The sequence below is a fragment of the Sorex fumeus genome, unplaced genomic scaffold, assembly GCF_029834395.1.
Source record: "Sorex fumeus unplaced genomic scaffold, SorFum_2.1 ptg000015l, whole genome shotgun sequence".
NCBI lineage: Eukaryota > Metazoa > Chordata > Mammalia > Eulipotyphla > Soricidae > Sorex > Sorex fumeus.
The window spans coordinates 12,082,717-12,096,216 of NW_026606072.1; the positions used below are offsets into that span (position 1 = coordinate 12,082,717).

The 13,500-nt window shown below is 47.1% G+C and overlaps 1 protein-coding gene across 5 annotated transcripts in view; it reads right to left on the reverse strand.

Moving 5' to 3' along the window:
- The window catches only part of KIF2A (kinesin family member 2A), a 70,589-nt gene extending 64,626 nt beyond the window's left edge, over nt 1-5,963 (reverse strand). For all 5 annotated transcript variants that reach the window (XM_056112061.1, XM_056112059.1, XM_056112060.1 and 2 more), the window contains exon 1: nt 5,808-5,963. In XM_056112061.1, coding sequence (XP_055968036.1) covers nt 5,808-5,871 — 64 coding nt within the window. In that variant the 5' untranslated portion in view covers nt 5,872-5,963. The remainder of the gene's footprint in view (nt 1-5,807) is intronic.
- Nucleotides 5,964-13,500: the final 7,537 nt, after the last annotated feature.

Below are 13,500 nucleotides of genomic sequence, written 5' to 3' on the forward strand. Positions count from 1 at the left end.
GCTCTCACCAAACTGGAAAGTTTAAGCAATTTTATCAATGGCAAGATTTCTGAACCTCTGCTAGGAGTAAGATTTTTTTTTGTTTTTTTTTTTAAATTCTTGAGCCAGAGAGATAGTACAGCAGGTAAGGCACTTGCCTTGCATGCTGCCGACCCCAGATTTGATGCCTGACATCCCATTCTTAGTGCACAGCAAGGAATAACCCCTGAGCCTAGCCAGATGGAAGAAAAGAAGAGGAAGGGAAAATCCAAGTACATTGAGGATGGAGCAACGTACAACGGGTAGGGTGTTTGCCTTGCACACAGTCAGCCCAGGTTCGATCGCTGGCAACCCATATAGTCCCCTGAGCCCTACTAGGAGTGATTCCTGAGTGCAGAACCAGGAGTAAACCCCAAGCGCTGCTGGGCATAGCCTAAAACAGAAAAGGGGAAAAAATCAAGTATAAAAAGTTTATAACTCATACCACCATCCACAAACATTTATCAGCACCTGAAGAAATAAGAATTTGGTCCATGCCATGTTAGGTGACCCTGGCAAATAATTCAACCTCAAATTCTTTACCTAGAGAACTGTCATCTGTCATCTTTCTATCTTACTAAACTCATAAGGTTTCTGTAAGGAACTCATTAGGTAAAATGTCTAGGGAACAGTGATGGCCTAACAAACATACTGAACCATTTTATCATTCTAGTTACCATGCAAAAGTAAATTACTAATCCGCATATCCATTCCACCCACTCCATAATCAAAGTAACTTAAACTGTATGTACCCAAAGAAAACTTGCATTGCTGTGTGGTTACTTTTTATACCTAAATTCAGTTTATCCTCTAGCATGCATAGATAAACTAGCAGAAGAATAAATGTAACAAAGTAGTAAGTTATATTAATTACATTTTTTCCTGAACATTTCCCACCCTAAATATCTACACTGCTGATGTTTTAGTGACATTTCAAAACATTCAACTTGCTATGGGTTTTATATATTTCATTACAGCACTCTTTTCACGAATGTTTAATTAAGGAAAGAACATTTTTCCTCCCATAATTTTGGTTTTTGTGACCTTTTAGCTGCTTTATATCGTATCATTCCTATCTGGATCTATAACACTACTTTCCTACAGTCTTTCCATGATTGAGAAACAATTTCCTACATCTTAACAGAGTTGTAGAAAATTGTATATGGCTCCCAAATGACAGGCTTCTTCCTTTATTGTCAATTATTATTATTATTATTATTAACTACAACTACTACTACTACTACAACAACTACTACTAGTAGTAGCAGTATTTTAGATTTTGGCTGTGCCCAGGGCTTGCTCCTGGCACCGTGATCAGGGAACGATTTGGGGCACCAAGGGATCAAATCCAGGGACTGGCTGTATGCAGGGCAACTGCAATACCCACTGTACTACCTCTCGAGCAGTCGCTGCTATCTGAGAATAGTAAGGTTTCTGTACTTTGCAGGACAGGGTCCTGGATGCGACTGACAAACTTTAATAACTCACAATGACTTGGGACTTTGTTTCCACGTTATGAAAGAACTAAAAATTAACTCCAAGGATTTTTTCTGGTTGAAATAATCTACAATTAAATATGAGATGTCAAAAAACATTTCCATCTGAGCAGCAGCTTCTAAATATTCACAACATTCCTCATCCCTCCCCCAATCCTCAGAGGGTAGTACTTATATTATAGGACAAATAAGAAACGTTTTAACAATGACTAATTTTTCACCCTCCCAGTAAAGACCATCTGGCTATAGAAGAAAGAGTAAGACTGGTCTTTAGTAAACGCATTCTAAAAAGGATATGCTTCAGAAAAATAACAGGAAGACACATGGAAGAAAATACATCATACATGAGCTCCCATTTGCAGAAACCGGTCCAATTCCAGACGAGGCCATCCACTGTGGCTAGAAGTAACCTCCGAAGTCCAAACTTAAGCTGTCACTTCTAACCTTAGCATAGCAGAAGTGAGATTAGCATTAGATCATTTGCTCTCAGCCAACTCTTGGGATCGTAAACTAAAATTGGATTTAACTGGATGGTCTTGCTCATGGGAGGCGAAAACAGGGAGGTGGAGGCAGCGCATGCATAAGCACAGATGGAAAGGTTTCCTGTAAGATTTCATGTTTATTTAAAATAACTCTTGAAAACCAAAAATCCAATAACGAATATGTCACTCAAAACCTAAATGCAAGAAACTTCACTGGGGGGCTGGAACTTCACTACGTGGGTAGGGCATTTGCCTCGCACACGACCGGCCCGGGTTCAATTCCCAGCATTCCATGTGGTCCCCTAAGCACTGCCAGGAGTGATTCCTGAGTGCAGAGCCAGGAGTAAGCCCTGAGCATTACCGGGTATGACCCAAAAAGAAAAAAAGAAAACACAAACCACTTCACTGGGCTCATGGAGGGGATACACAGATAATTCAGGGACTCTAAGAATCTCTTAGTACTTATTTCGATTCTGCAACATTGGGGCTTCCATGGGAGTGGGGGTCGGCAGCCTGCCATCTCTTAACTGCATTCTCCATACCAACTTTCTTCAGCAGAATTTGAAAACATTTAGGAAAATGTACTCAAATATAAAATGTAAAGAAATAATGCTGTCAAAAAAGTATAGTCGAAGTGACACCTGCACTTGTTTGTTCATTGCAGCACTCTTTACAATCGCTAGAATCTGGAAAAAACCCGAGTGCTCGAGGACAGATGACTGGTTAAAGAAACTTTGGTACATCTACACAATGGAGTACTATGCAGCTGTTAGAAAAGATGAAGTCATGAAATTCATATACAAATGGTACTACATGGAAAGTATCATGCTAAGCAAAATGAGTCAGAAAGAAAGGGACAGACATAGAAAGATTGCATTCATCTGGGGAACATAAAGTAACAAGATAGGAGACTACACCCAAGAATAGCCGAGATAAGTACCAGGAGGATTACTCCATGGCTTTGAGGACAGCCGCACATGCTAGGGGAAAAGGCAGCTCAGACAGAGAAGGGAGCACCAAATAAAGGGTGTTGGGAGGTTCCTCTCAGGATGGAAAATGCGTGATGAGAGCAGACTATAGACTGAACAAGATTGCCACTCAATGTCTCTTTTGCAAACCACAGCACTGAAAAGGAGAGAGATAGCAAAAGGGACTGGTGGGGGTGGAGAATGGGCACTGGTGGAGGGATGGGTGTTCGATCATTATATAACTGAAACCCAAGCACAAAACTTTGTAAGTCTACAACTGTACCTCATGGTGTTTCACTAATAAAAAAATTAAGAAAAAAATAAATAAAAATATTTTAAAAAAAAGAAATAATGCTGTCTTGGGGCTGGGGGAACGGCTCAAAGGGCATTGCTGGACCTAGTGTCACCAGGAATGCCCAGGGGCTCCAAGGCTCTTGTAGGAGCACCCTTCCTCACTCTCAAACTGTCTTACAAGTTATAAAGAATGACTCGCTCAGCTTTAGAGACCCAAAGGTTGTTGTTGGGCTACCTGTAAATAGTAAACTTTACTGGGATTAGTCCTTAGCAACCTCGTGAAAGAATGTTTCATCAACATATGAGATTAGTAATAGAAAAACATGCTTCAAAAAAGGGTAAGAATCACCATTAGAAGCATGCAGAAAAGTATCAAACCATCAACTGACAGTAGACACTTCCTAACTTATGCAATTTCCATGGTCTCTGGCATTAGTTTAGTACTCATCCAACCACAAAGTTAATTATTTGACACCAATCCATGTTTTACTTAACACATACCTGCTACAGAAGCGGGAGGAAACAAGACACTTTTTTTTTTTTTTTGCTTTATGGGTCACGCCTGGCTCTGCACAGGGGTTACTCCTGGCTCTGCACTCAGGAGTTACTCTTGGTGGTGCTCAGGGGACCACATATGGGAAGCTGGGAATCGAACCCGGGTCGGCGGCATGCAGTGCTATCTCTCCAGCCCCAAGACAGCTTCTTTCAGTCCAAGAGGGAAAGCTAGAGGGAAACGTTCCTGAACATCACTTCCTTCCTATAATATGAACTGCCCCCACCTGAAACAAATGGGTATTCCTTTCAAGTTCTCCATACCTGCCACAACTCCATCATTAACCCGAGGCTCATAAATAGGACCACAGGTTAGGATGATAGACAGTGTAATGATGCCCACTATTTCTTACCGGCAAACTCATTTGAAGTGAGATTTTAAAAAACTAACACTCCTGTAAGAACACAAGTGTCAGGGTCTCTGGTCCATACAAGAAAGTGAAAGCGGAAAGACCCTAGAACCTCCGAAGGACTAAAACTGTTTCAAACACGGTAAGTTTCAACGAAGTACATCAGCCATAAGTGACTTGATCCTGCCCTGACACTCTCCCAATCGAGCTCACTCACATTCACAGGTGAAGCTTGGAAATGAAAATGGAAAAACTCACACTTTCACTGCACCCAGCCTCAACGCCCAATACGTCTTACTTCTGGAAATGGTCTACAGTAAACTGACGTTCCCAAAGAAAGAAAGCGCTGTTTGAAAAAGTAACCGGCGGACTTCCTCCTAGTACTGCTATCGATTACTTCAAAAGCGCGCAGCAGTAATAATCTACCTGTGTAATAAGGCACCTCGTATTTTCGCATACAGGTCAAGGATGCTCCCGTTGAAAACACGAACTCAAACACAACGAAGGGGAGACGCCGTTGACTATCCAGGCTCCTCCGGAAAGTCACAGATACAGAAAGGAAGTCAACACACCGTTTCCTGATTCGGCCAGACTCGGTGGACACCCAAAGGGGGTTTGAATGGGCGAGCCCGCGCTCAGAGGCTCGTGACCCAACCGCGAACCAAAGGTCGGGGCTTAAGGGCGATGGTGCAACGGCCCCTGCACGCCTCCGGGTGTGCGTCCACGGCCGGTGCTTTCGACTTTCGGCTCGGAAGGGAACCGTTCGGCTTCCGCCCTCTGCGCGCCCCCTCCTTGACAATAGCCACGCCAGGCCCGTCCGGCTGGACCGCCCGCCCGGAACCCGGGCAGAGAGACCCGGAGCCCGAGGCCGCCCGTGCACGCGGCGCAGGTCGCCCGGCCGCACCTCGCCGCGCCCCGAGGGTGCGGGACTAGCAACATCCGGCATCCGGCCCCCAGCCCCGCGCCCCGCCCCCGCAGCCGCGCGCCCAGCTCTCCGGGGCTCAGCCCTGGCCGCCCCGTGCAGCCGCATCACCCCCGAGCCGGGCGCCAGCGTCGACCCCCGCCCCCACCCACACAGACACACGCACACGCACACACACACGCACACATCCCTCGGCTCCCCCACCCTCACCCAGGGCCGAGCCCGACCCTCTCCGCATCCTCCCGAGCGCCGGAGGGACCAGCCCGGGGCAGGGCCCCCCCCCCGCGGCGCGCCGCACCCCGCCCCGCCCCGCCCCGCCCTCCTCCCCGCGGCGGCCTCTGCCCAGCCGCCGCTCCGGACGCTCTTCCCGCTCTCCCCGTTCCCCACCCCCCCCTCAACCCCCACCCCGCCCCGCCCCGCCCCGCGCCGGGGGATGCGGCCCCGGAAGACGGAGAGGCCCGAGCTGGGCAGGCGCCAGGCCGCGACCGGCGGGAGGATGCGGGGCGCTGCGGGAGCCGGGGGCGCCCGGGGCCGGCGACGGCGCGGCCCTCCCCCCCCCCCCCCGGCGGACCCCCGCGCCGACGACCTCCGCTCGCTCGCCCGCCCGCACGCACACACACACACGCCACGCGCGCGCGCACACACACACGCGCACACACACACACGCACACAAAAGCGCCACGGCCGCCCCCCCCCCCCACGCCCCGCGCCCGGGCCCGGCTCACCATCGCTCCGCTTGATCTCCACGTAGATGCCGATCTGGATCTTGCCGAAGTTGGCCGCTGCCATCGCCTCATCGGGAGCGGCGGCGGCGGCGGGCCGAGGGAGGGGGCCGACGCGGCGGGAAAGGCGGGGAGGGGGCGGGCGCGGGGGGGGCGCGGGGGAAGGGGGGGCGGTTGCCCGCGGCCGCGCCGGCCCGGGCGACAGCGCGGACGCGAGCGGGGCGCGGGGAGCGGGCGGAGGGGCGGCCCCCCGCCCCGCAGGCACACGCACTCGCGCACCAGGCCCGCGGAGCCGCGGGAGGAGGCGCCCGCCGCGCTGTCGGGCCCGAAGCGGCGGCCGGGGCTCTGAGGCGGCGCGGGGAGAGTGGGAGGGCCCGCGCCGCCCGCCCCGGAGCCGACGCTGGGGAGGCGGGGCGCCGCCGCGCGCCTGCGCACAGCAGCGCCGCCCGCCGCGCCGCCCCGAGGAGGCCCCGCCCCTTGCCGCGCCGAGCCGAGCCGAGCCGAGCGGAGCCGCGCCGAGCCGAGCCGAGCCGAGCCGAGCCGAGCCGAGCGGAGCCGCGCCGAGCCGCGCCGAGCCGCGCCGAGCCGAGCCGAGCCGAGCCGAGCCGAGCCGCGCCGAGCCGCGCCGCGCCGCACCGAGCCGCGCCGAGCCGAGCCGAGCCGAGCCGCGCCGCGCCGCGCCGCGCCGAGCCGAGCCGAGCCGAGCCGAGCCGAGCCGAGCCGAGCCGAGCCGAGCCGAGCCGAGCCGGGCCGGGCGGCGGCCAGGGCCGGCCCAGCCCCGGCAGCCGCGGCGCCCGACGAGTCGCTGTCGCATTTGATTTCGGCGCGCGCGGCCTGGAAGAGGCGGGACCCCGCGCGGCGCGCGCGGCGGCTTTGCAGTCCCTCTGGCTTCCAGCCGGCGCTCCGGGTGTGGCGCGAACGCGGAAAGGGGCCCCTGTGGTTTTCCCAGCTGGTTCTTGGGGGTGTGGGGCGGCGCTCCCATCTGAGCGTGTCATCTGTGATGCATGCCCCTTAGAGGTGGCTGGTGACCGTCCTTTACACAGGCCTGACCCGGGGTTCCCATCCCATTACGGAAAACAGAAAGAAACGCCTTGGAGCTACTGTACCCCGACTCCTGAGTCGGGGTGAAAGTCCGCTTCTGTCTGGCCTCCAGGTCAAGGCCACTGGAGTAGAGACGCTGCGCTGCGGGCCACCTGGACTGTTTGGTGCGTGATGCACCGCAGGCCGGTGTCCTGCCTTGGCTGCAGAGACCAGGACCGTTTGTCCTCGCCCCTAACGCCAGTGACTGGCTCAAGAACAGAGAGCCGGCTGACACAGAAGATGGAATAAGCCCTGTGTCCTCTTTCCGGAGTCACCTGACTAGTTTGACCACCGGAGCAGTATGCAGAGCAGGACTCTAGGTTCTCGCAGAGCAGGAAGACCGTGTGGACAGGGACCATGGAAACTGTGTTTACAGCTCCGCATAAAAACCTCCAAGCATGAGACTTCTGATTCTAGTCTTGGTATTTCATTTCGTACGGAAGTATACTCAGCAGCCTCCTCTATCTCTTAATCACTGTTAAAGCCCTGTAACACACACACACACACACACACACACACACACACACACACACACACCCCTTTGAAATTGTCCTCAGAGCATTTTGTAAAAAGCGGATGACCACCACACTCACACAGAGCCCTACTCGTCAGTCTTGATTACCAAAGGCAGGCGACCATGAATGGCTAGAGTCCCAAAGAACTCACACAGTTAGAGGACAGTCAGGGATGGGTCTCTAAAGGATAAAGCCACATAATGGATACAGTCAATTAGGAGCTGTGGTCAGTATAGCAGGTTACAGAAGCTAGTTAATGGTTAAACTGGTATGCCATTGCAGAGGAACAATGGGAACTGGAAGTGGTGATTCCTGATCTGAGAAGTTTATTAGGCTGCATCTGACTGGTGGAGAGTCCCAGACCTACTGCCTGGCTGGGAGGGGAATTAAAATGGAGTTCCTTATTTCAGGAATCCTTAGCTCAAAACTTAAGTCTTGAAGCCCTACATAAAGACATGTGTTGAACGTGCACATGCGTTGAAGTTTTCTACAGGCCTGAAGTTAGCCACAGGCCTGATGTTTTCTACCTAATGTAAATACTAAATCAAGTAGGTTAAAAGTTGGTAAGGAACTCTGGTTTCACTCTTAACTTGAACTTTTATGAAAGCATATTTCAATAGAAAAAGGTTTCTTAATTTTTGCTGTTGTTTAAATCTGGGGTTAGTCCCTGAGGTGCTGGAGGGTTGATCCACGTCCTGGGGGACCAAACCTTGGCCCCCATGTTTAAACAAGAGCTCCAACCTTGAGCCATCTCCCTTACTCAGGAGCTTAGTTTCTTAATTGCATTCTAAAGCAGGAATCATTTCTATGAACAAAACACTTGAGTAGATAACTGAGAAAGTAACTTCAGCTTTTACATTCCAGAAATGACAGTAAGAGCATTGCTTCAGAACCTTTATTCTTTATTTCAAGATGGTTTGGGAGGGCTGACAAGACAGTACAGGGCTTAAGGCACTTGGCTCGCTTGTGCCAACGCTGAGCGCTACGGGTGTGGCCCCCAAACAAACAAACAACAACAAATAGTTTGAGGGCTGAAGAAATTTTGATCCCTAACACCACAAGGTTCCCTGAACTCCACAAGGGTATGCCTTCTCCCAATGTTTTTTAAGTTTGATCAAGTGAAAATTTGAGATGTTTTGTTTTGTTTTGTTGAAAGGGCCATAGCCAGTGATGCCTGTCCTTATATCTGGCTCAGTACTCTGAGCTGTTGTGGGTATTCGGTGTGACCATGTGGTGCCAAGATTAGAATCTGGGTCTTCTGCTGGCAAAGCATAGGCTCCAGCCCTCTGTGCCATCTCCCTGACCCTGATATTTACTTTTTCCCCCACCCCCAAGATTTACCTTTTAAAAATTGTTGTTATAGGGCTGGAGACATAGCACAGCGGGTAGGGCGTTTGCCTTGCACGCGGCCGACCCTGGTTCGATTCCCAGCATCCCATATGGTCCCCTGAGCACCGCCAGGAGTAACTCCTGAGTGCAGAGCCAGGAGTAACCCCTGTGCATCGCCAGGTGTGACCCAAAAAGCAAAAAAAAAAAAAAATTAAAAATAAAATAAAATAAAAATTGTTATATTAAGAGTTTTATCCAAATAGTTTGGTGCTCTTGCCTGCTAGAACTCATTCTCTGATGTTTCTATGACATAGGTATAAAACATCTATTTGCTTGCAAATTCCTTAATGAATGCAAGGAAATCAAGTTACACAGCTATTAAAATTTAAATTGCTTCATAAAATATTGTTTTATCATGGTTGTTGACACATACCTTGTATCCAGTGGCTTGTATAATTAGAAAGCCTAAGCCTTTAATCCATATACAAAGGTAGTTTTAAACTATGCATATCTCCTTGACCCATTAAAAAAATGCATGTGACATGCTACTTACCAATTGTAAAAACCTTTCATTTATAGTTCATACTTAAAGGACTTATTTTGTGGGGGTGGGGGATAACATCCCAGCACATATGTTTACCAAAACTTATATTTTAGTCTGCAATTTTGCATCCAGGGGCCATAAAGATAGCTCAACGGACTGATTGCATGCCCGGGTTTGGTTCCTGGTACCACATGATGCCCTGAACACTTGTTGGAGAGATTCCTTGAGCACAGAACCAGGAACATGGAGCCAGAAATAGCAAAAAGAATGCCGACCTTAACTAGCAATGCAATTTGACTGAGTTCTAACTCAGATTATACACGTTTGTCTATTTCTTCTTACCTATTTCTATTCATTTTTTCACCGATTCTCAATTATTTTCACAAAATTTGTGAACCTGGTATCAAGTGGGAAAAAAATGGGTAGGTTAATAGAAATTTCCTTTATTATCCACTTTCTGACCTGAACATTTTTGGAGATATTGAATTATCTGTGATTCCTACTGTTTACCTAGAATTAATTATCATTAGTGTGATTTCATGATAAATTATTTTAGTTCTTAAACATTAACAACTGGAAGATATAAATTCCAGTTTTACCCTTTCTGAAATATCTAGCCTTTTCTTCTTCTTTGGGATTGTCTCCTCTGCAAATGTATTCAGGTTTCTTTTTCTTGGAAAGAAAAAGTAAAGAGTTCTGTTGAGCCCCCCCCCCGCCCTTTAAATTTCTACTTATATTCTGTCCTATTCTCTGTTTCCCTTGCCTCTCAATACTCAAATGATTTGAGTGGATAGATTTCCTACCCACTGCTTTGATCCCCATCATCATTCATTTTCTAACTCATAAATCTAGATTCAGTCTCTTATGAATTACATTTTTAAAAGTCAACAATTACCTTTTAATTACCTTATTCAAAGGACACTGTCATCTTTATTGGCCTTGACTTCTTTGAAGAGTGATTTATCTGCTCTCCCCAACGACACCTTCCTATTCCAGCCTCTCAGTTTCTCCTAATAGAGAGGTTGATTTGCCCTCTTTTTATCTCTATTTAAAACTTCCCATTTTGCGAAGCACATTAATGTATCTCTTCTCTCTTTTTAGCAAGTCCCTATATCAACCTTAATCAGGCTATAAAGATGGTCCTACCTAGGTAATTCTCAACCAATCACGACCACAAGAAACACAAAAGAAAGTTTGTTTTGTTTTGATTTTTTTTTAACAAAAACTGAAGCACAAGTTGTATTTCAAATCTAATAGGTTAAAATCTCCAATGTGGTCTGTTTTTCAGAAACTCATCAGGAGATGCTGAATCAATGTAAACCTGTTTGAGAACTGTTTAGTATCTCTAAATTCCCATTGTTTAGTATTTTCTGTACATTGGTAATAGTTAGGCAGGGCTAGAGAGATAGGACAGCAAGTAGGGCACTAGTCTTTTGCGTAGCTGGCCTGGGTTCAATTTCCAGCACCCTATATGGTCCCATGAGAACTTCCAAGAGTAATTCCTGAGTGCAGAACCAGGAGTTGCCCCTGAGCATCACCGGGTATGGACCCAAAATAAAACAACAACAACAACAACAACAAAAAATTGGTTATGGGGCCAGAGTAATTGTACAGCGGGTCGGACATTTGCCTTGCTCGCAGTTAACCCCTGGTTCGATCACCGTCGTTCCATGTTTCCTCAAACACGGCCAGGAGTAATTCCTGAGTGCAGCCAGAAGTAACCTCTGAGCATCACCAGGTCTGACCAGAAAAAAAAAATTAGCAAAAAAAATCCTCCCAAAATTGGTTAGCCATCTGACACTGAAAAAAGAAAGAGGAATTCTTTCTCTAATCCAATGCCTTTTTTTTCTATGTGAAGCAAAGTAACACTAACACTGTAGCACTGTAGTCTTTTTTAAAGGGAAAGAGAGAGAAAGAGAGAGAGAGAGAGAGAGAGAGAGAGAGAGAGAGAGAGAGAGGAAACAGAAATGTTTCTGAATAAGCAATGACAAAACTTTCATTGAAAACCGACAGCATAATAAATTCTAGGTATTCTTGCCAGTGTTCATCTGTGTTGCATTTCTTGGGAGAAAAGGGGTTGTGATTAAATGGCCCCAGAATGAAATGCAACAACCTTCACACACTTTCCTCTTATTGTGGTGGAAAGATGCTTGCTGGTTGGTTGGGTGTTTGAATATTATCTGTAATGAGCTACTGTGAACTACTTTATGAAAATAAAATGCATAAAATCATTTTTAAAAAGGGGGGTTATGAGTAGAAAAGTTTAAGAAGTCTTGTCAGGTTCAGTCTACTTTACTGTTTATTATGCCTTCACTCACTTTAGCCATACTGAGCATCTTTCTACCCATTAAAGAGGCCAAACTCTTCCTAAATAAAGGGTTGGGGCTCAGAAGAAAATGAAGGAGAAGAAGGAGGAGGAGGAGAAGGAGGAGGAGAAGGAGGAGGAGAAGGAGGAGGAGGAGAAGGAGGAGGAGGAGGAGGAGGAGGAGAAGAAGAAGAAGAAGAAGAAGAAGAAGAAGAAGAAGAAGAAGAAGAAGAAGAAGAAGGGGAAGAAGGGAAAGAAGGGGGAGGAGAAGGAGAAGAGAAGGAGAAGAGGAGGAGAAGGAAGAGAAGGAGGAGGAGGAAGAGGAGGAGGAGGGAGGGAGGGAGGGAGAAGAGAGTGTGAAAGGGGGAGGGAGGGGGAAGGGGAGGGAGGGGGAGAAGAAAAGTGCCTGCCATAAAGGCAGACTGGGGCAGGGGTGGTGGTAGTGGCAGCAGGATTTCCCCCTGAGGGCATTGACTGCGGAAAATGTACACTGATGAAGGAATGAGCATCGGAGCATTCTATGACTGAAACCCAATTGTGAACAACTTTGTAAAGTGCATCTCATGATGATTCAATAAACATTTAAATTATAAAATAAAATTTAAAAAAATTTTAAAGGGTTGGGACTCTTGCTCAGCTTTTCCTAGGATTACTTCTTTTCACTCAAATATCACTTCCTAAACAAAACTTTCACTGACCCTCCCTCAGAAACTAGTAATGCAGCCCCATTTTGTGCTCTGTCAGGTTACTCTAACTAACCACGTTTCTTCCTGATTTGTTTCTTTCTTTCCCGCTTCCAAGTAAGCTCCTTGGAGGTAGGTATCTTGTCTAATGTTCTGTGTTCTATTTTAAGTGCAACCACACCTGGAATACAGAGGTACGGCAGTTACTATTGAATAAACAAAGAAAATGTTTGTATAGTTCCTCCTATATTCCGTCAAATACCTTGGCTTTGTTCTGACAGTCCTTTCCCTAAAGATCTAAAATTGGTGGTGTATTTCCTAATTTACATGACTTAGAAAATCAGCATTTAATGTTTCAGTCTCTAAGTCTCAAATTTTCTATCAGGGATAAATCGTTACATGAGTTTATATACTCAAAAAAATTGGTCGGATTTTTGTTTGTTTGTTTGTTTGCTTTTAGTACAGAAGAATACCAGGAATGTTGCTCAGGGATAGTATTGCACAGTGAGGTCCTAGTTTTGATTCCTGGTACCACCAGAAGAACCCAAACCAAACCAATAAAACAATAATGAAAAGGATAGAAGAGTTGGCACTGGGCAGAAGTCAGTAGTACAGCAAATGCTTTGCATGTGTGAGGACCTGGGATAATGCAGAAGAATATAAAGTCAAATGGAAAGGAAGAGCCCCCTTACTTCCAGATCCTTGCACTGAAAGGTGACATCCGTAATACTGTTAGATTATATCTTCTGTGCCTCTTATTGAGCCCCAAACCTCATCACTCATGCAAGGTAAGTGCTCTCCTACTGACTCACATCCCTGAAACCCTTTCACACTACTTTAATTCAGTAATCCCCAAACTCTATGGGGTACAAGATTTATGTGACTTGATTGTTATGCATATTCTAGCTTCCTGTCACCAGATAATGTGATAAAATAAATCTAGTTTATTAGACCAGTAGTAGATCTAGTATGATCATTATATCTAGTTTAAAATTCAGAAAGATATATGTTTTAGTGCTATAAATGACTTTGTCACTAATATGATGATACTTTGAAAAAAACTACACTTCTGGTGCTACTCAACCCCATGGGACTAGGTCTTGGCAGTGCTTGTGACCTCTATTTTGGTACTCTCAACATTATACAGCAGATATATTTTACACCATCTTTGGTCAAGAAGAACACATTGTGATTTTTATATTAGTCTTGTTCAGACATTATTTTTCTTTTCCCTGTGAAT